Raw genomic sequence first — 20,834 nt, 5'->3', positions numbered from 1 at the left:
CCGCTGTGTGTCTGCTGACGATCCGAGCTGTGCTCAGACACACGTTTAGACCCGGTTCTGAGTTTGATAGCTCGTACCCCTAGAGCTGCGGGACGGATCGCAGTCTTAAATCTCCCACACATACCGCTCATGTACCCCCCCCCCCCCTTCCCATCAAACATAAAGCTGTAAATCCGCCCTCCGCCGGTCCACTTCGCTAGTTAAGTGCGGGAGCGGACCACTTCTTTTCTATTTTGCTTGTTACTTTTTCTGTAAAAGTCACTTCCCTCAGTTTATACTGGATCATCGCGGATTAACCATTAGTTGGGAAATAAAAGGAAAAAAGCAAAATAACGAATAGCAGTTATATAAGAACGAAAAATGTAAAAATACCCCCCCCCCCCCGACGATGTCATCGTCCATCCCGATGGTTGACAGCAAACATCGTCAACGGCCAAATTAGGGGACATCGCCCAACCCTAACCTGCACACAGATTTTAACTGAACCACTAAACTATTCAGTGGCGGTTCTACACTAACTTACTCCCTGGGCGAGTAACCCCACCAGCGCCCCCCCCCCCCCCCCCCACACACACACACACACATACAAAATTTGACAACATCCTGTTGTGTTCCCTATCTTCTATTTAGCCATTTTACACAAAAAAATGCATGAATTTTCTAGACTCGTATTACAGGGGGGTCAAACTCAGTCACACAGGGGCCTAAGTTAAAAACACGCTTAAGGTTTTGGGCCGAAGAAGATAAATGTTTACTGAACACACTAAAGCTAAACTTTTAAACCTTTTAAACTGAACTTTTTGAACATAAATATGAATAAAAACAGGAACACAAGTTAAACCTTAAATAAGTTGTAATATTTTGTTGTCCATATAAATATATTCTGTCAAAATTATACAAATATGAACATGCTGCAGGACAAAAAGCAAAGAAAGCCTGGAAATATTAATAAGAAATTATATCAAATAATTCCATTTTTTTTGCTCTTTCATCATTTTTTAGAGACATTTTTTTAGAGCTGGACTCCTGCTTCATTTTTAGCAATAATTTCTTAATGTGTGACGTCCTGTGTGTGTCTTTGTGAAACATAACAGAGGGATTAGATCTAAAAAATAAAACTTATTGTGATTAATATGTTAAGGTCTTATGAAACATTAAAGACTAAATCTTAGAACTCATCAGTGGGATTACTCCAGAAATATTTGGCATTTCCCTAAATTCGTGCAACACCAGCAGCAGAAATCCTCCAAAAAAACTCAGTCCATAAAAAATGGTCTGCCCGCACCACCCCTCCCCCTCCCCTTCCCTCTGACACACGCGGCTCCGTCTCTATGACGGGAGGCGCAGCTGCGGCCCAGAGTTGATTGTTAGATAGAAAATGACTCCCAATCACCTGTTAGTGTGATTCACCCAGCCACCGGCGAGTTGCGCTCCCCTCTCGAGTTTTTTGACTTATGTTCCAAAGACTACCGCAAAGAGGTGTGGCCGCAAGCGTCTTGCAGCAGAGGGCGGTGGTCACGTGCGCATCGGGTCTGCTGTGTCGGAGCAAAGAATTGTGGGAAATAATCTCCATTGCCTGCTTTTTTCGAAATTGGGTTGAGCACGGGTGTTTGTTCTGCCTATTTCCTTTTCATGTGCCTGTTTTACGTTGTTTCACTCTGAGATATTCTTTTTTTTTTTTTTTTTTTTTTTTTTTTTGCACCATAAGTGTGAAGAGCAAATAGGAGGAAGACATTCTTAAGAGTCTGATGTGTCAAACTTAAGCACTAAGTGTCGGCTGCTGAAGCAATTTCAAATTAAAAGCTCCAAGCTTCCTCTTTGAATATAGTATGTAGCACATTAGGTGTAACGCCTCAGGCACGGCAAATGCCGCCCCCTATGAAGTGCCGCCCTGGGCGACCGCCCACATCGCCCATATCAAAAACCGCCACTGAAACTATTACTAGTATTCTGCTATAGTTATTTTATTAACTTCATCAATAATTATTGTATAATAATTCTTGTTTTTTAGCTGCAGAGGAAACTCCTGTCACCACATCTTCTGTTGAAAGGGAAAATGTTGATGTTGCTGCTGGTAAGTTCAAATCTACCCAATATGGAACCCAAATCAAACTTATTGTTTCATTATTACTTAAAGGACAGTCATACATTTGTGCACAGACGCACAACAGTGAAGGCACTTCTTTCCAACATTCTGCACTAGATATATCTCATTTATATTACAACAACAGTTGCGTTTTGTTGGTGCTGCTGATCAGTTAGAGGGCCCACAAATTAAATCTCGCTTAGGGCCCCCGGAAGACCAGGGCCGGCACTGCTTATACCGTCGTACCCTTAAAACTGTACATCGAAGAGCGCCGTTTTAAATCGGCAGTTCCAGACGACGCTGGAGTTGGCTTCCGGTTCGCGAGAGCACTAAACTTGGAACATTCCACTGCGTTTTGCGCAGTGGAACGTCTTCTTCTGATAGTCCACCGAAGATCCGGGTCCTGTTCAAAAACCGCTGGACCTGGACTGACTAAACCTGGATTAATTTATGATAGTAAATAAAACATTAAACCCAGTTTCTGATTTGTGAAATCTTTCTCTGATTTGTGAAAATGTGAAATAGGATTAGTTTTATCGCATTTTGCGCACTGAGTCCACCTTATTAGACCGGCCTGTTCAGTGGAGCAATCGTAACTTGAAAAAATACTGAATAAAAATCGTTACCTGCAAAAATCCGCCAGAAACAGCGGCTGAACAGAACTGTGTTAATACAACTAAAACTGCGCATTGTAATAGTGTTTCTATTCAATTGGTTTAAAACAGAAAAATCGAGTAGAATTGTGCGACTGTTGACAAATAATTGTCTTAACTGTTTTGAAATATGTTTTAGATTGAGGAAGAGAAATAATCTAAACAAAAGACCACACACTAAACGGCAGTTGGAAGTAGTGCACTTCTGGTTTTTGCCAGCAGGTGACAGCAAAGCCAAATTACTTATTTTTTACATCATTTTGAGTCAGTTGAACTCACACAAGAATATTGACTGCGACTTTTGCCGACATAATGTGTCTATCTTTTTTCTTTTATGCATTTTATGTAGAGATAAACTATGTTACCAATCATTTCCTAATTCTATTTAGATGTACTTACACCTTTTCATTTAACTGACTTCTATTCAGTTTATTATTTAGTTTTCTAAAGTTGGTTTGTTTATTCCACAATTCACAAAATTCCCAATCCAAACATATTTCAAAAAGTTAGGACAATTTGTTTAAACAGTTGCACATTTTTACTCGATTTTACAATTATACACACACACGTATCTATATGTAATCATGTATATATATTGTTGGTCAACTTTGCATACCCAAACTTATTTTGATGTACTGGTACAAAAAGTTTATGTAAAGTATTCTTTAATAACTAATTCTGTACATTTTCTGTTTTTTCTACAAGAGTACAGAGCTGCACTTTCGCCTCACAGCAAGACGCCGCGGTTCAAATCCCAACTCTGTGTGGCGTTTGCATATACAGTAAACCCTTGTTTATCGCGGGGGTTACGTTCCAAAAAGAACCCGTGATAGGCAAAATCCGTGAAGTAGAAACCTCTATTTTTTTAACAATTATTATACAATTAAATACTCTGTTATACATTGAAAAGAAGAACAAACCATTTTACAGGCTCAAACATTTGTTTCACAAATCAAAGTACTTTAAAAACGTTTTTTTTTCAACAAATAACTTCTGTACAGTACTGTCAAATAATAATTTTAATCATCAATGTGAACAGAAGGCTTCAAATCGCGGAGATTAGCCCCGCCCACCGCGACCCGAGAGTAATTGAATTAAACGGGAGAAAATTTAAAATGATCATGAAAAAAATACAAAGTACAAACGGACAAATAGTGGCTCAGGTGTATTTCAATGCTCTTCAGTCTGAGAAGCTGCAGTGTTTTCTCCTTCTCAAGCCCGCGGTGCAGCTGTGTGTGTTTGTTCGGGAGAAGAACATAGTGATTGACAGTTGTTGTCGCTCTTTTTCTATGGGTTTTAGAGAAACAGGAAATTGCAAGATGATTTGCATGTACGTAATTTGGAAAGCTGATTTACGTACGTGTACATATTAAACTGCAACATTATTGACGCGCAGGTAGAGAAGAAGCGGAGTGACTTTTTTAGCCAATCAGAATGCAGAACACAATGCACGATGCAAATCCGTGAAGTAGCGAAACCGTGAAAAGTAAACCGTGATATAGCAAGGGATCATTGTACTCCTTTTCTCTCCGGGTGCTTCTCACCCCACTGTGTTTTGGTCAATTGTATTTTAAATTACTGTGAATGCGAGTTTCTGGGGATGTGTGGCCGTGCAACAGACTGGTGACCTGTATAGACTCTACCCCACTTTTGCCCAACAGGAGCTGGGATATAGGCTCCAGCAACCCCTTTACTCTGAAAGGAACTAACCAAGTTCAGAAAATGGATCTTTGGAGCACCTCAACATTTCAGAGACACAACGTTCCGAAGTGCTGCTGAAAGTGCTGCTGTGTTTGCTGAAATAGAAAAGACGGCTTAGATTTCCTGCAGCTGTGAGGAATCTGACAAACTGCGTCTCAAACAGTAACAAAACAAGCTGTTCACAAGGTACTTCATGTATTTGACTCTTTCTGTTAGGGGATGCAGTTTGTGCGATTGGGGACTTTTTCATCTCCAGCATGTATGTGATGCAGCTACATTCTGCTAGTTTAAAGACCCACTCTAATTATATTTTAATGTATTCTGAAAGCATTCCCAGTGGTCTTATGATTATGCAGATTTTAGGAAAAATCAAAAAACCTGTGCCGTTTTTTAGGACATAGTTTCTTAAGAGTGGCAGGAGTTAATCAGAAACTAGTCTTCTACTGTTGGTGCAGAAAGTAAGCTCCCATTAATATCCTTTACTCTCTCTCGATAGCTAACAGCCCCTCACAGAAACAAATACCTGAGACTGAAGCTTGAACCTGATGTTTACCGTAACAATCTCAGCATTGCCCAATGGGAGCTGTGGGGAAATGATTTAACATTTTTTACAGTAAAGTCTATGTCTTGTTGTGTTGTAGCAAAGACATTTTGGAACCATGAGTGATTCAGAGGAGAAAGCAGAGACTTCTCAGTCCTCAAATGATGGTCTGCCTGAAGATCATGAGAACCACAACCAACCTGAGAGGTAAATCACAGCACACGATTACATCAGATAAAGCTGTAACATTAACTACATCAGTTTTACAGAAGGCTAATGTTCCTTTAATTGTAATTTTGAGATACTTTGTAATAGTTTATCTGTTATTAAGTTTCCCAAAAGAACGATATACTAATTTAGTACTACATTTGTTTCAGTTTGTGTCAAACCGTTAGGAAAAACTGAATCCGCAAAATGTAAAAAATGCTGTCTTTTGCAGAATGATTTCAAAGAATTATAACAATGTTCTTCTATTGGAAATCATCTTCTTTGTTAAGTAAAATTTGATTAATGTTTATCAAAATCTCTTTTTGTTTTAGAACTGAGATGGAAAAAAACAATTCTTCACCATGATCTGTGTGCCTTAGCAGGGAAAGATTCAAGGATTCTCCTGTTTATTTCAACACAGGAGAAGCATTGACAAAGTAAAAAAAACTATTTTTAGTCAGTGAACTCACAGCACCGAGCCAAACTTTGTCCTCTAACACTGATCAGGACTGAGAAATGATTACTGATCAAAATATGTGTTGAAGAGACTCGTGTCATTTGCCTTTCTTTGAAACGTTGAACTGCTCATCCAATTGCCTTCATCAGTTGAAACCCTGCATATATCTTCCAGGTGCGTCACCCACCTTCCTGCCAATGAGCGGCTCATTAAGTGGAATAATTAAGGGAAACCTGGATGAATAGCTTTTACGTCTGTAAACACTCCTTAGGTTGTTGGGTGTTGTGCTGGAGTTTTGGTCGTCTTTGGAACTATTGAAAGGGCAGCATGGTGAACATGAAGCACATTGTGTCTGAGAACTCCCTCTCTGTTGAGGGAAGAGATATTAATAAGTGCATGTAATGCTTCTCTGACCCTTATTTTAAGCCATCTCTCTTCTCTTTTGGTCTTCAAATGGTTGTCCTTTGTCTTTTCAACGTGAATAAACAGAAATTGGTATTGAGGTGGTGTTTCTCCAGGGTACAGGTCTGTGCATACCAAGGAGATGGTTGTGTTCCCTGGAAGGAGCACAGAGCTTTCTTCTCCATTCTTTATTTATAGTTGGCAACTATTACAGACATGTTTCTGTCTGTAAAACTCCCCCTTTTAGCTGACGCAAGTGGTGCTCAAACACAGGTATTTCCAAAATTGCTTCTACTGTCCAGGCTGCCATCCTCCTTCCGTCTTCTTCTGATAGTGATGCTGGGATCCTCAGTGGAGACACTAGTCAAATCTTTTCACTTTGGGTTCTCTTTGTTGTTTTACCTGATGAGCCATGCCTTGGCAGGAATGTGGGTGACTCCCCTGGAGTATATTTATGTGGGACTTGAACTCAGCACCACTCAGACTGATGAAGCCACTTGGATGAGCGTGGAAACGTTTCAAAGAAAAAGGACTTTACGTCCAGATGGTACGATTTAACTTAAAGACAACGTTATCTGGATGAATGAGAACCTTCATCAAACTTTGTATCCAAAGAAAAATGAGTTTTTATTTAAAAATAAATTTCTAAAGATTGTTTCAAACACTCAGCTTGGGTCAGTGTTTGTAATGTGTGCATGCATGGAGTAAGGAGTAAATAAAGATGTTTGTAAGATCTACTCACTGAATCCAGCAACTGGAATTGTTGTTTGTGACTTTTTAAATAGTTTTAATAAAATAACATGTCTAGAAGACTAGTGATCATAATTTTTGTTCTTCTGATCTGTTGATCTGCATGTTTTTTTACATCTTCAACAAATTTGATTCAAATGTGGATCTGAGGAGCTCAATATTATAGTAACGTCATTTGTACAGGTGTGTTGGAGCAGATAAACATGTAAAATGTGCAGAAATCACTGTCGTAGAACCCGAAAGGAATCATTTGCAAAACTTTCATTGATCAAAGTTTCTGTTTGTTACAGAATTGCGGTGGACAAAAAAGAGAAGAGAAGTGACAGATCCAAGGATTGTAATTCAGGTTTCAACAAGAAAGTAAAAATGTAAATATAACCCCAACTTTAGTTGCCTATCTGACAGCACTGACCAAAACTTGTCTTTTTACACTAATCAGAAATGAGAAATTATTACTATTTAAAGCTTGGGTCCAAAGATTCTCAACTTTTTAATTATTTGTCAATTTAAAATAATTTCTTTTAGGTATTTTCAAACTTTCAGCTTCTCTCAGTGTGGAAAGTGTGCATGTATTGAAACATTATAAATGCTGCAAAATGCTCTGCATGTTTTATTTATTTCACTGCTCTAACACAATGGATTTAAATGCAGAACTGAGGAGCTGAATCTGCTAGTAAACAGTCATTTGTACAGGTGTGTTGGAGCAGGTAAACATGAAATACATGCAGGAATCAGAGTGGTAGAACTTATATGTAATTACATTCGCAATACTGCCTTTTTAACCTATTGACCCCTAAAAATATTCCCAGCTATGAAAAATACTAAAGTTTTTACTGTCATGTAGATGCTAAATTAGGGTAATTTTGGAACCAAGGTGGTTTGATGTGTAGTTGTATCAATGGGCGTCAAGGAGTTAAGTATAACTGAAGTATAACTTATAAGTGAAAGTACTACAACTATGTTCCTATGACGGTCATCGTTTAATGTTCTTTATTCTTTTGTAAAGTACATCTTTAATTGATCAAAGTTTCTGTTTGTTACAGAATTGAGGTGGACAGAGAAGATTCTTCATCAAGCTCTGTGTCCCAGAGAAGTGACAGATCCAAGGATTGTCCTATAGGTTTCAACAAGGAAGCAAAAATGTAAATAAAACCACAATTTTAGATGCTTATCTCACAGCACTGAGCTAAAAAAAATTTTCCACTGATCAGAAAATGTTTTTAATATTTTTGAACTTGAGATTCTTTCAGTGTGTGCAAAGTGTGCATGTATTGAAACATTATAGATGTTTTGAAAATGCTCTGCATGTTTTGTCTATTTCTCTGCTCAAACACATTGGATTTAATTGCAGAACTGAAGAGCTGAATTTTATCGTAAACAAAGTCATTTGTGCAGGTGTGTTGGAGCAGGTAAACATGAAAAACATGCAGGATTCACTGTGATGGAACTCATTTACAATTACATTTGCAATACTATCTTATTCTATAATTTAAAGTCTATTTTGAAGTAGTTTGTGGCTGAATTTGATCCACATTTTAGCCTTGAGTTATAATTGACTGTAAGTCCTAGAATAATGTGAAAGGAAAATGTTTGAATCTAACAACAGACATAAAATCATGTCTTTCAAGAGATGGACTTGAACTGAAAATATTTCTCTCTTTCTAAGTAATGTCGCATTTATGACCTGATTTATTTTACAACATGTTTATTTAAAACATGTGTGTTTTGGTTGTGGGTCTTCTGTCAATGTTCTTTCCTTTTCTTTAAGTGTTTTAGTGTTTAAATTAACAAATTTCACGTTCTATGCAGGGTTAACCAGAATACACCAGGGGCTCAAACAGGACAAGAAAAAATGGTCAGTGACAATAATTTCTATTAAATATGGATGTTACTTTGGGTGGAAAAAATGAAGTGTTATTTGTTTATTTGATAAAATCTTTTATCATGTTTTCCCTTCATAACACACAGCTCCTTATTTTAGTAGCAGTTGTTTTAATGCACTTTAGGACATAAATTGGCCTAGAGATGTTGAATCTAAAAGTTGTTTTTTAATTTCATTTCTGAATACGTTTTTTTACAGGTTCTTGGGGAAAAAGTCTCAGTTGGCAAAGAAACAATTGAAGGTGAGCTTTTGAGTGGAGAATACCTAGCTTAAATTTTTCTCTCTTTTCTTGGGGAAGGTAACCTTTATGTTTCCATCCATTGACTAACTTCTAATTTTATTGTTGTTGAATTTTGTTTTTGTTTTTATTATTTTTTTTCTAGTGAAGCCATCAAAATGGAAGCAACAAATAACTGAAGTTGCAGTGGCAATAAGTTCACAGGAAGAGAAAAGTTACTTTAGCATTTAGAGTATTTTTCCAATTTTATCTCATGTAAAACTGCATCAATTTTTTCTGCATATTTTTTGTTTTTCATGACTATGTTTAAAAGTTGTTGCTGTGTTTGTTGTTAAATGAGTTTAATCACGTTAAGTTGTTTCTTGAAAAAAATATCTCCTGCAGTTTAAAATCATAAATTTAAGATAAGAGATGAAGATTTTTAAACATTCAGTGTTTAACATCTGATGTTTCTTTACTCTTTAGAAATGTTATCATCAATCAGTCTTCTTCATTCGAGCATAAGGAAGAAGTTTGAAAGCATGTTCACAGCAGGATATTCACTTTCACTGAGTCAGATCTACACAGAGCTGTACATCACTGAAGGACGGCCTGCAGAGGTCAACAGAGAACATGAAATCAGAGAACTTGAAAGAGCGTTCAGAAAATCAGACAGACCAGAAACAACAATCAAACCTGAAGACATCTGCAGGCCCCCGCCTGGAGGACACAAAGCAATCAGAACAGCAATCACAATGGGAGTGGCCGGCATCGGGAAAACGGTCTTAACAAACAAGTTTGCTCTGGACTGGGCTGAAGGCAAGACCAACCAGGACATCCAGTTCTTATTTCTGTTTTCTTTCAGAGAACTGAATCTTTTAAAGGAGGAGAAGTTCAGTCTGGTGGAACTTATCCATCGTTTTTATTCAGTAAATAAAGGTTTCAGCCGTTTTGCAGATTCCCGGGTTTTGTTTATCTTTGATGGTCTGGATGAGTGTCGGTTTCCTCTGAAGCTGAACAGCACAGAGATCCTGACTGATGTTGACCAGCCTGCATCTCTGGGAGAACTGCTGACAAACCTCATCAAGGGGAAACTTCTTCCCTCTGCTCAGCTTTGGATAACCACACGACCTGCAGCAGCCAGTCAGATCCCGGCTGAATGTGTTGACATGGTAACAGAGGTGAGAGGGTTCAATGACTCACAGAAGGAGGAGTACTTTAAGAAACGATTTGGAGAAGATGAAGATCAAGCCACCACCGTTTACTCCCAGATCAAGATGTGCCGAAGCCTCCACATCATGTGTCACATCCCAGTCTTCTGCTGGATCTCTGCAACAGTTCTGGACCAGCTGCTTAAAAGCAAAGAGCAAAGAGAGACACCCAGATCCTTGACTGAGATGTACATCCACTTTGTGCTGATCCAAGTTCAAATGAAGAAGATCAAGTATGATGGAGGATCTGAGACAGATTCAGTCTGGACTCCAGAAAGCAGAAAGATGATCTTGTCTTTGGGAAAGCTGGCTTTTGAGCAGCTTCAGAAAGGAAACCTGTTCTTCTACGACTCTGACCTGACAGAGAGTGGAATCGAGGTCAGAGCCGCCTCAGTGTGTTCAGGAGTGTTCACACAGATCTTCAAGGAGGAGATTGGACTCCATCAGGGCAGAGTGTTCTGCTTTGTTCACCTGAGTGTTCAGGAGTTTCTGGCTGCTCTGTATGTCCACGTCACATTTTTTAAAACGGGCACAAACTTGCTGTTAGAAAAGCAACCAGCTCCTGGATGGATTGATTGGCTTAGAGGTAAAAGGAACGCAGCTTTACTCTATCAGAGCGCTATAGACAAAGCCCTGCAGAGTCCAAACGGACACCTGGACCTCTTCCTACGGTTCATCCTGGGTCTCTCACAACAAAACAGCCAGGTTCTTCTAAGAGGACTTTTGAAAGAAACAGAAGCAGACTCAACTGTGGTTCCAGAAACAGTTCAGCACATCAAGAAGAAGTTATGTAAACGGGAATCTGTTGAGAAAACCATCAACCTGTTTCACTGCCTGATGGAGCTGCAGGATTGTTCTTTGATCGAGGAGATCCAGCATCGCCTGGCCTCAGGAAGTCTTTCTCCAAATGAAATGTCTTCCTCTCAGTGGTCAGCTCTGGTCTTCATCCTGCTGAGTTCAGAAGAAAACCTAAAAGAGTTTGAACTGAAGAAATACTTTGCTTCAGATGTGGGCCTGCAGAGGCTGCTACCCGTGATCAAAGAGTCCAGCAGAGCTGTGTGAGTTTAACAAAATAAGAGTTAAAGAGAACAAAAGTTCAGAAATGACAGATGGTTTTCTCTTAATGTTATTTGTCATGTAGTCTGAGTTGCTGTAACCTGACAGAGAAGAGCTGTGAGCTTCTGGCCTCAGTTCTCAGCTCTCAGTCCTGCAATCTGAAGTATCTGGACCTGAGGAACAACGACCTGAAGGATTCAGGACTGAAGCTGCTCTGTGAAGGACTGAAGAGTCCACACTGCAAACTGGAAACCCTCAGGTCAGGAGCCATGTTTATGCATCACACAGCTCTGAAATCTGTCATCAAAGTTCTGGATATAGAATGAGTTTAAGACATGTCACATTCATGCATCAGGCTGAGATAGCTTTTTTTATGGTTATTAGATCAGTTAAGTGTGATCAAATGAATCTGTGTGGATTCATGACATTTTAGAAATAAATAAGAATATGTTTGTGTTCAGGCTCTCAGGGTGTCTCATCACAAAAACTGGTGTTGACGATCTGGCAAAAGCACTGAGCTCCAATCCCTCACACCTGAAGGAGTTGCACCTGACCTTCAATCATCCAGAAGATTCTGGAGTGAAAGTCCTTTTGGAAGGATGGAAGGATCCAAACTGGACTTTAAATATTCTCAAGTATGAAAAATAAAATGATCTTTTTTGGGTCTAAGGGGAAAAATTGCAAAACAAACTAGAAGGGGCTGCATTTCCAAAAGAAAATTCAGGTTTGAATGCTATATTGCTGAAGAAAATGAAACTTAAAAGGTAAGAGTTGGCAAAAAAATAATAATAACAAAAAAAGAAAGAAATGATCAAAGTTGGCCATAAATAAAGATTGCACAATCTAAACTAGTGACTGGATTATGCTGCTCAGCTGCAGCCCTTAACAATGTTGTCTTTGTTTAATGCCATCATTTTACATTTCATAGGATGAAGCCACGAGGAGCCAATTTCATGAAGCCTGGTCTAAATAAGTGTAAGAACACGTTATTTATAGTAATTTATAAATACATTGTTCTAAAAAGTTAGGACAAAATATTGTACAACTGTTACAAGACTTTGAAAATGTTTCAGCTGAAGTTAAAATTCTTTTTTTTGGCCGATTATTCTCTTTACCTTGGGTTTTTATACGACACAAATTCCCAGACATTGGGACATTTAGAAACAATGTTGGGTCAGTGCTTCGTTGTTTATTTATTGCTTCCTTGCTTTATTGTGATACAGCTAAATAAGGCAGGATCATATTGTCTGTATAATGGTTGACATGTTTAAGCACACACTGATGAAAATCTTGTGAGAAGCCAGGACTTTATGTTTGGATGTTCATACAGGAAGTATTTACATTTCTTTTCATCATTTTAATATGACTTATAGGTGTGTATACATGAACTATCAGATAAACAAACTGTAACTTACTTTTTTTATCTTCATCAGATGCTGTTGATCTCACACTGGATGAAAACACAGCTCACAGAAACCTCATACTGAGAGACAACAACAAAACAGTGAGGATGGTGAAAGAGAAGCAGACGTATCCCGATCATCCAGAGAGGTTTTCTTACTGGAAACAGGTGCTGTGCACACAAGGGCTGACTGGACGCTACTACTGGGAGGTGGAGTGGAAGGGGGAGGTTTACATCGCTGTGACTTACAGAGGAATCAGAAGGAAGGGAGAAAGGGACGACAGCAGCCTTGGGGAGAATGACAAATCCTGGAGCCTGCTGTGTTCTGATAAAAGTCACTCTGTCCTCCACAATAACATCGAGACTTTAGTCCATGTAGTCCCTTCCAGCAGAGTTGGAGTCTACCTGAACTCAGATGGTGGTACTTTGACTTTCTTTAAGGTCTGTTTGGACACAGTGACCCACCTTCACACCTTCAAAGCCACATTCAGTGAGCCAGTCTACCCTGCTTTCAGGGTCAGGACTGAGCCCTTCAACTCGTCTCTGACTTTGTGTTAGATTTGTCATGAAGGACCAAAGGTAGAACAAGAGGTTGGGTGAGACAGAGGTGATGCATAATGAACTGATTAACTGTTTAAAAAAAGCATTGGATTAGGAATGCAAACATAGTGCTGGGGTCTTAACGCAAATAAAAAAACAAATAAAATCTACCCAATCAAATACCGTAAAGAACTAAATCAAAATTTTAAACCAAAGAGGTTCTCGCAAGATTTTACATTTTCAAGATACTGTTCTCCACATTCGATCTTTTTGACAGCAAAATAAAAAAATTACGAGACAAATAATAAAACAAAATATCAAATACAATTTTTACTTTAAAGAGGTTTTTTTTATCATAAGACTAATGTGTAATTTTCTATATTTTATTGTTAATCTACTGTTTTTGTTTAACTGCTATGTTACATATTTAATTATGCAAATTAATGACATTTTTTAAATATTGCAAATATTAGTTGAAAACAAAAATCTTTCTCTGCGTAATGCAAAATATTAATTTTAATATAAGTATTTGATTTAAAATAATCTAGTTGAAACAACAAAATGATTTCTAGCATAACAAAAGTTCTAACTTTTTATGAATGTATAGATACACCTCTATAGTCCATTTTCTGGACTATAGTCCATTTTCTGGACTATAGAGTGCACCTGTATGTAAGCCACATCTGATCTTTAAAAAAAAAAAAGATATACAAGCTGCACTGGGCTATAACTGCAGATATCTATGTGAAAAATTAGATATTTATTGCATGTGCAGAAGAATTTTGTACTGTAATGTACATGTGTGTACCAGAACAGATTCTTTCTGAGCAGTGCTTTTTAACACGGGAGCAACTTTTCTGATTAAAACGGAACAGAACCAAGAAAAAATTACCGGTTTATGAACCTTCATTTCTCCTGTGTTTGAAACCACAAGTCACTTTAATCATCTTCACTGAAATCCATTAGGTCATTAGTAATTTGTCGTGTGTGTTCGGTATGCTAAAGAAAAAGTACCGTAGTCTATTCTTCTTTGCATTGATTTTTCCTCTTTTATTTTTATTTTAATTCCAAGTAGAGCTCCCTAGCATTGGAAGAAAAATTAACAGAATGGCCGCATCTTTGTATAAGCCGGATGGTTCAAAAACAGAGAAAAAAGTAGCAGCTCATAGTCCAGAAAATCAAGTAAAACACATTTTACGTTTATTAATTATCAGTTTGTCAGCCGTAATAATGAAACTGGTTTTAGTTTTACTGTATTTGTTATTTAAAGAACTTCTGTTTACCTACTTCAATGTGTCTTTAGTTAAATGAAGAAACCAAAGTCATTTCTTTGAATTTCATTTGAAGTTAAAAGCTACTGTAGTTAAATATGTGGTTAAATACATGAATGAATAAAAGTTTAGTTTAAGCTGAGAAAAAAATGTCTTTTACTCTTTCCTTTTCCTTGAACTCAAAATGCTGCTAGACTTCTGACATATTTGTATGTTTAACAATTTTTTTACTTTTTTTAAATCTAAAATGTCAGCTTTCATGTTCTTTTTCATTTTGACCACAGTTAACATTGTAATTAAGGGTTGCTTTAGTGGTACTTGACCATCCTGGATGATTCAGGGTCAGATATATGGCAACACAAGGATTTATTTAAGCTTTATTTAATAGGGACAGTGCACATTAATGAACATCTACCAAACAATGATAGGCGTAAACATGCTGGATTATAGCAATGATGCTAATTTGCATCCATAGTCCCTATGCAGGAAACATAAAACAGGACAAAACAAAAGACAGAATCACAGATACAATAAGAACACAAGAAGGTGGTACATTATGAGAGTGAAGGAACATGAGAAGGAACATGAGAAACTAGAGAAAAACAGGGACTCGGGGAAGATGTGGAGAAAGCCTGGAAAGGTGAAGGTGACAGTGTGGTGATTGGAGCACGAGGCAGTGAACCCAAAGTGGAGGAGTGGCTCCAGCAAAACCCTGAAAAACCCAGAGATATGCCTCTGTGGAAGAGGACCCGAGCTTGGGAGAAGAAGAACCCATGGACACGTTCAGACGAGGGACAGTGATTATTCGTCGATCTTATCCATTATGGACAACCCGGACCATCCTCTCCACCCTGTTCTGGACAAACAGCGGAGCTCCTTTTTCTAGGAGGCTCAGACAGCTCCGCTCCAAAACTTCCCGGTACCAGAAATCCTTCATACCCAATACAATAACCTAGTACAATAACTCACAATGCAACAGATAACCTTTGCACATGTTTTCTTTGTTTCGTTTTTGCACATTTTTCTTTTTTTGTTTCTTACCTGAACTCTCTGTAAATAGCTTTTTAAATTTTACCACTTTATTGTTTACATTTATGCAACATTTCTTTTTTCTTTCTTTTTTTATATCAGTCTTATTATTGCTATGATAACGAACAAGTTTCCCATGTGTGGGATCAATAAAGTAATTCTGATTCTGATATATTGCTAAAAGGATGCTGAAAAAAAGCCTACAGGCAGACCAAAGAGGAAGTTCGTGAATGTAGTCTAGAACACGAGGGTCTTGGTGTGAATGAGGAGGATGCTAAGGAGATAGTTAGATTGAGGCAGATGATTTGCCATGGCACCTCACAGTTTTGTTTCTGACTTTGTGAGCAAAAATTACTTTGGGCAGGTGGACATGATTTGGTTGGGTTTGGGGTTTTTGTTTTCTAATTGAAAAGGGTCTCAACCACAGAGAGGAAAGGGGGACAGGTGATCTAGTGCCTCACCTGTAGGCATCTCCGCCATCATGAGCAACTAGGTAAGGGTAAATGGCCAACAGATTGTGCATTGTCAGAAATTATCTCACGCCGTGGAAGCCTGAGCTGTCTGACACAAAGCGGAGGATAGTTGCTTCAGCGAAGTGCATTAACATCTAGTAATGCACACTTCAAAGGCCATTAACCTGCTAATACCATGGTCATGGTCACTTACAGAAGAAAAAAATATTCAATCAGTTAGTACTTGATTCTTGTTTTTTTTTTCTTCAGTTTAGATCGCTTTTTTCACAAAAAGCGGACCATGTGTTACGTGGTGCGGCAAAGGGGGGGCAGGTGAGCCAGTGTTTCACCTGTAAGCATCATGAACAACTAAAATACAAATAAATGTGTTCACTAATCTGTTCTATAATGCTAATTTATATGTATGATGTCTGCCTAATAGCAGACAGCGCAATCCGTATAAACTGGATTGATTGCGTGCCTTCAAGTTTTCTCAGTGTATGCTGATTATGTCAATCAATTGTTTCAAATGTTTGACACAAGTCTACCTGCTTTTATTGAGGCATCTGATTGGCCAGTCTATAACTTGAATAACTTGCAAAAAAGAAAAAAATCATGAAAAAAATTGAATGAGAAAGAACATTAAAAAAGGATCAGAGCAAGAATGGTTATTCTGACATTGAATTACTGGGTAACAGCTGTTTATTTCTCAATAGAAGTCCATGGTTAAAGTCCATGATTTTGGCTTCTTGGAAGAAGTAGGTATGTCTTATTTGGAACACGAGGGGGGACGAGTCACTCAGTCCAGTTCTGTTATACAGTCAAAGTTGTTGAGTAGCAACAGTCCAGTGTGAACACCATCCATATGCTAAATGTGCGTTCAAGAACCTGCGTTCAGCGAGTTTGAAATGCAGCAAGGACTTACAGATGATGACAATATTTGCATCTATATACCGAAAGTGCATTTGATACTCATAATAATAATAAGATATAGTGTTCTGGATGTGCACATGTATACAAGGATTTAGCTTCTTCCCACAACTGCATGTCTGCAACCTTGATCCTCCAGGAGCTGGTGGGAAAGATGGTGTTGTTTTTGAGACACTCCCTCATTCGGAACAGAAAATATGCTTAACAAACAAAGACAGACACTTTAATGTCCAACATTTCCATAAACTTAATAATTTTGACATAATAAGTTAAAGTAAACACCAGAAATAGTCAGAATTACCATGAACTATCACCTTATATGATGATATATTTCAGTCTAACAACAGTTTCTTCTTCTTCTGTGGTTGTGATGCATTATTACTGCCACCACTCCATCTGAAGTTTTGATCAGGATGTTTTTTTTCCTCCACCTTTTACTCTGCCCTTCCTGAGTACCACCTAAACAACTTTGTATTCCTCAGAAACAAAATAAAAAATTTGTAAGCAGCTCTGTTATTTAACTTGTTTATATTCCATCTTATCTTCAGTTTGATGCGTTGACAGATGCACTTCCTTGTAAACACAGTTTGGCGCATCAGCATCAATTGGAAAGATGTCCTGTATCAGTCACGTAAAGCAATACTTGCACCAACATAGAGTTTTGCTTTCTGAGCTCAATGCATGCACCGACACATCTGTGCTTGCCAGACACATTACTAGTTCCTACACTTCCACACTGAGGCAGCTGCTGATACACTTCAAAGACCCCACACCCAAAGAAACAAGAAGCAATGTAGGTTCATCCACCCCAACGCAGTGAAGAAGGCACAGAGCTGTACCCTGGCCTGGAGAAAACAACACCTCAACACCAGATTCTGTTTATTCACATTGAAAAGACAAAGGACAATCATTTAAAGACCAAAATGGACAGATTCTTGACAGGAAAGGGATGTGGCTTAGACGTCAGAGAAGCAATACATGCACATATTAATAGCCCTTCCTACCCTCAACAGACAGGGAGTTGTCAGACACATTTTGTTTCATGTTCATCATGCTGCCCTTTCAATAGTTCCAAAGACAACCAAAACTCCAGCACAACAACACCCAACAACCCAATGAGGGTTTACAGAAGGAGAAGCTATTTATTCAGGTTTCTCTTCATTATTCCACTTAATGAGCCGCTCATTGGCAAGAATGGAATGTGGGTGATGCATCTGGAGGATATATGTGGGGCTTCAACTGATGAAGTCACTTGGATAAGCGGTAAAAGGTCTCAAAGAAAGGCAAATGGCACGACTCGCTTCAGAAGACATTTAATGAGTTATCATCTCTTAATCATAATAAGTGTGAGGAGACAAGTTTAGCTCAGTTCTGTGAGTTCACTCACTAAAAATAGTTTTTTTACTTTGTTGATGCTTCTCCTGTGTTGAAATAAACAGGAGAATCCTTGGACCTTTCCCTTCTACAGCACACAGATCTTGGAGAAGAATTGCTTCTTTCCACCTCAGTTCTGAAACAAACATAGATTTTGATAAATATCAATCACATTTTACTAAACCTAGAATAAAATTTCGAATAAGAACATTGCTTTAATTCTTTAAAATCATACATCAAAAGACATGTCAATGAAGACTCTCATTCATCCAGGTTGGTTCTATTGTAGTAGGTTTACGGGATGTCATCTGGACTTGGTTTTAAGTTAGAAGGCATTTCTCCTCTTATCCAAGAGGCATTGTCAATTCTGAATTATCTGGTCTAAGAGCTGGTATATATGCGCTCATGGGGGAGGAGTCAGACCTGAAACTGGATGGTATTGTCAACTTAGCCTACATGGTTTCGGGTCGTTAATAGTCCTTTGTCCTCAGCTGGCGGTTGGGGAGCCGTAGATGGCAGTGTTTTATGGCAGTGTTTTGAAACCTAAACAAAACAAACCAGTTCCACCTGGGTCGTCAACAGCTGAAAGAGATGACCAATTTGGAGAGGGAGTCACTGGCTCCCCAAAGCCTCTTGGATAAGAGCAGAAACGTCTTCTAACTTAAAACCAAGTCCAGATGACATCCCCTAACCCCTAAATGTCTAAACTGTCTAAATGTAGTACCAAATGAGCAAATTAGCACCTTTGGAAAGCTTAATAACAGAGAAACTGTTACATTGTATCTCAAACTTACAATTAAAGGAACGTTAGCCTGATATAGTTCACAGGTTTATCTGGTGTTAACGTGTGCCATGATTTACCTCTCAGGTTGGTTGCGGTCCTCATGATCTTCAGGCAGACCATCAATTGAGGACTGAGAAGTCTCTGTTTTCTTCTCTGATTCAATCATGGAGATATCTATAATAAAACACAAGAAGAGTTGGACTTCACTAATTTCAGTACAACAAAGTTAAATATTGTTGCCACAGTTCCCAGTGGATTCTGCTGTGTGAGACTTTTTATAACATTTTCAAAGTAGACATCAGGTTCAAGTGCCAGTCTGCAATTAGTTTTAGAGCTAAAAACAAATGTAGTCTGCATCCCATAGATACAGATGATGAAAAAGTCACTAATCAGCGACACTGCAAATCAGTCAATTTTTTAGGGAACTTGCTGCTTCAGATGCAGTAACAGGTTCCTCACAGCTACAGGAAATCTGATAAGTCTGTTCCATGCTCACTAAGTTAAACAAGGATGCCGTGGAGTGTTTTATTTCTGAAACCTTTTGGTGCTCTGAGGATGAAATAAAAAATTTCAGCAGATTTTACATAATTTTGTGTACATCAAAACTGTTTTTATGTACACTGTTTAATACAATAAATATTTTAATGAATTTTGAGTGTTTTAAACAATAAATATTTTGTCGAAACCTTTTGTTTACAATTAAATATACCAGTAGAAATTTTAAGAAATCAGAGCAAGCATGTAAAGGAACATCAAAAGAGAATTCAGGAATAATTCATAAAACAGTTCCTCTTTATTCTTTCATACACATTACTTTAAAAAAGTACGGATCAGCAAAATTCTCTTACAAACCGAATGAACTTTTGTTAGTTTAAGAGAGATAAATTATGCCCACAGGTGAGATGACTGTTGTAGCTGTGTTTACAGTTAATGATTTAAATTCAGTATTTTTAAATTTGCAGAAAGCTGGGCTTTGAGACAAAAACGGACCATCACAGTGTGATCGGTTTAAAACAGCGCTATTTGATAATCAGATATTTGAAATGACTTATTCTGTGTCCATATGACACCAATATAAAGTAAAACATACATAAAATATAAAAACTTAGCTTCACCGTTCCACATCCACAGCCGAACATAGGAGGTAAAAGTAGAAGTAAAGCTAAACTGGTTGTGTGAGTTTAGTCTGGTTGGCCTCTGGGCACAAAGCAATAAACAAATCATATTATAATCATAGTTCTTGTTTTTTGTATATATTTTAAGTTCTATCACCAAAGCTATTAATGATTTTGTAAGACACAATATATTTTTGTTAACTGTGATTCCCCAGCTTTGTTTTTGTTCCTCTTTTTTGCTGACAGAAACAAGACGTTCCATGCTTTCAAGTCGAAACAGTTTTTTCTGCGTTTTCTTTTTCATCAATTGGGTTGATTTGTTCCTTTTGTGACAGTACTATGACAACATAATGTCATATTCCTACACAGTTTACAAATAAGAATAATTTTTTAACAAATAAGAATTATTTGTAAACTATTAATTATTAGTAATTGGAAATATGAAACTGTGTCAGCAGTTTCACACTTTACACAAATTATCAGTTTTATGCAGTGCTTATGCAGTTTATGGGAAATTGTGAAAAGATGGTTGTGTTTTTAATTAACATTGCTATTTTCAGGGATGTCTATTGGTTTAAATTCAGTATTTAGAATTACTGTGGATAGATAGAAAGCTCTACTTTAGGAAAAAACCAGGCCGAACATCCGTAAAAACTGATTGGTTTAAAACATCGCGATTTGATACTCGATGCTCGATTCTGTCCGAAATCAGTTATTAGATTATTTAATATGCGTTCATATGTGATGAACATGAAGGGTAGATGATTATAAAAT

General features: G+C 37.8%; 1 protein-coding gene and 1 long non-coding RNA gene across 5 annotated transcripts in view; one reads left to right on the top strand and one right to left on the bottom strand.

Moving 5' to 3' along the window:
- LOC101175594 (NLR family CARD domain-containing protein 3-like) overlaps positions 1–14,526 on the top strand; it is a 59,694-nt gene extending 45,168 nt beyond the window's left edge. The window contains exons 1-11 of one of the 4 annotated variants that reach the window (XM_023964735.2): positions 4,487–4,626; positions 5,082–5,188; positions 7,088–7,165; positions 7,841–7,939; positions 8,607–8,652; positions 8,878–8,920; positions 9,383–11,165; positions 11,249–11,422; positions 11,625–11,798; positions 12,092–12,138; positions 12,597–14,526. In XM_023964735.2, coding sequence (XP_023820503.1) covers positions 5,100–5,188; positions 7,088–7,165; positions 7,841–7,939; positions 8,607–8,652; positions 8,878–8,920; positions 9,383–11,165; positions 11,249–11,422; positions 11,625–11,798; positions 12,092–12,138; positions 12,597–13,123 — 3,060 coding nt within the window. In that variant the 5' untranslated portion in view covers positions 4,487–4,626; positions 5,082–5,099 and the 3' untranslated portion in view covers positions 13,124–14,526. Of the gene's footprint in view, positions 1–4,486; positions 4,627–5,081; positions 5,189–5,520; positions 5,626–7,087; positions 7,166–7,840; positions 7,940–8,606; positions 8,653–8,877; positions 8,921–9,382; positions 11,166–11,248; positions 11,423–11,624; positions 11,799–12,091; positions 12,139–12,596 lie in introns of those variants that run through there. The other 3 variants (XM_078933021.1, XM_023964736.2, XM_078933016.1) reach the window with 3 other exon arrangements.
- Positions 14,527–18,084: 3,558 nt separating this feature from the next.
- Positions 18,085–20,115, bottom strand: LOC105356019 (uncharacterized). Its single transcript, XR_910307.3, has 3 exons — positions 20,036–20,115; positions 19,023–19,119; positions 18,085–18,297 (listed from the first exon to the last, which is right to left on the bottom strand). It is a non-coding gene; the product is annotated as an uncharacterized LOC105356019 (long non-coding RNA).
- Between the last annotated feature and the right edge of the window lie 719 nt (positions 20,116–20,834).

The sequence above is a fragment of the Oryzias latipes genome, chromosome 16, assembly GCF_053564925.1.
Source record: "Oryzias latipes strain Hd-rR chromosome 16, Olatipes_Hd-rR_3.1".
Taxonomy (NCBI): domain Eukaryota; kingdom Metazoa; phylum Chordata; class Actinopteri; order Beloniformes; family Adrianichthyidae; genus Oryzias; species Oryzias latipes.
The sequence above is the reverse complement of the archived record's forward strand: the minus strand, read 5'-3'. Positions and strand labels throughout refer to the sequence as shown.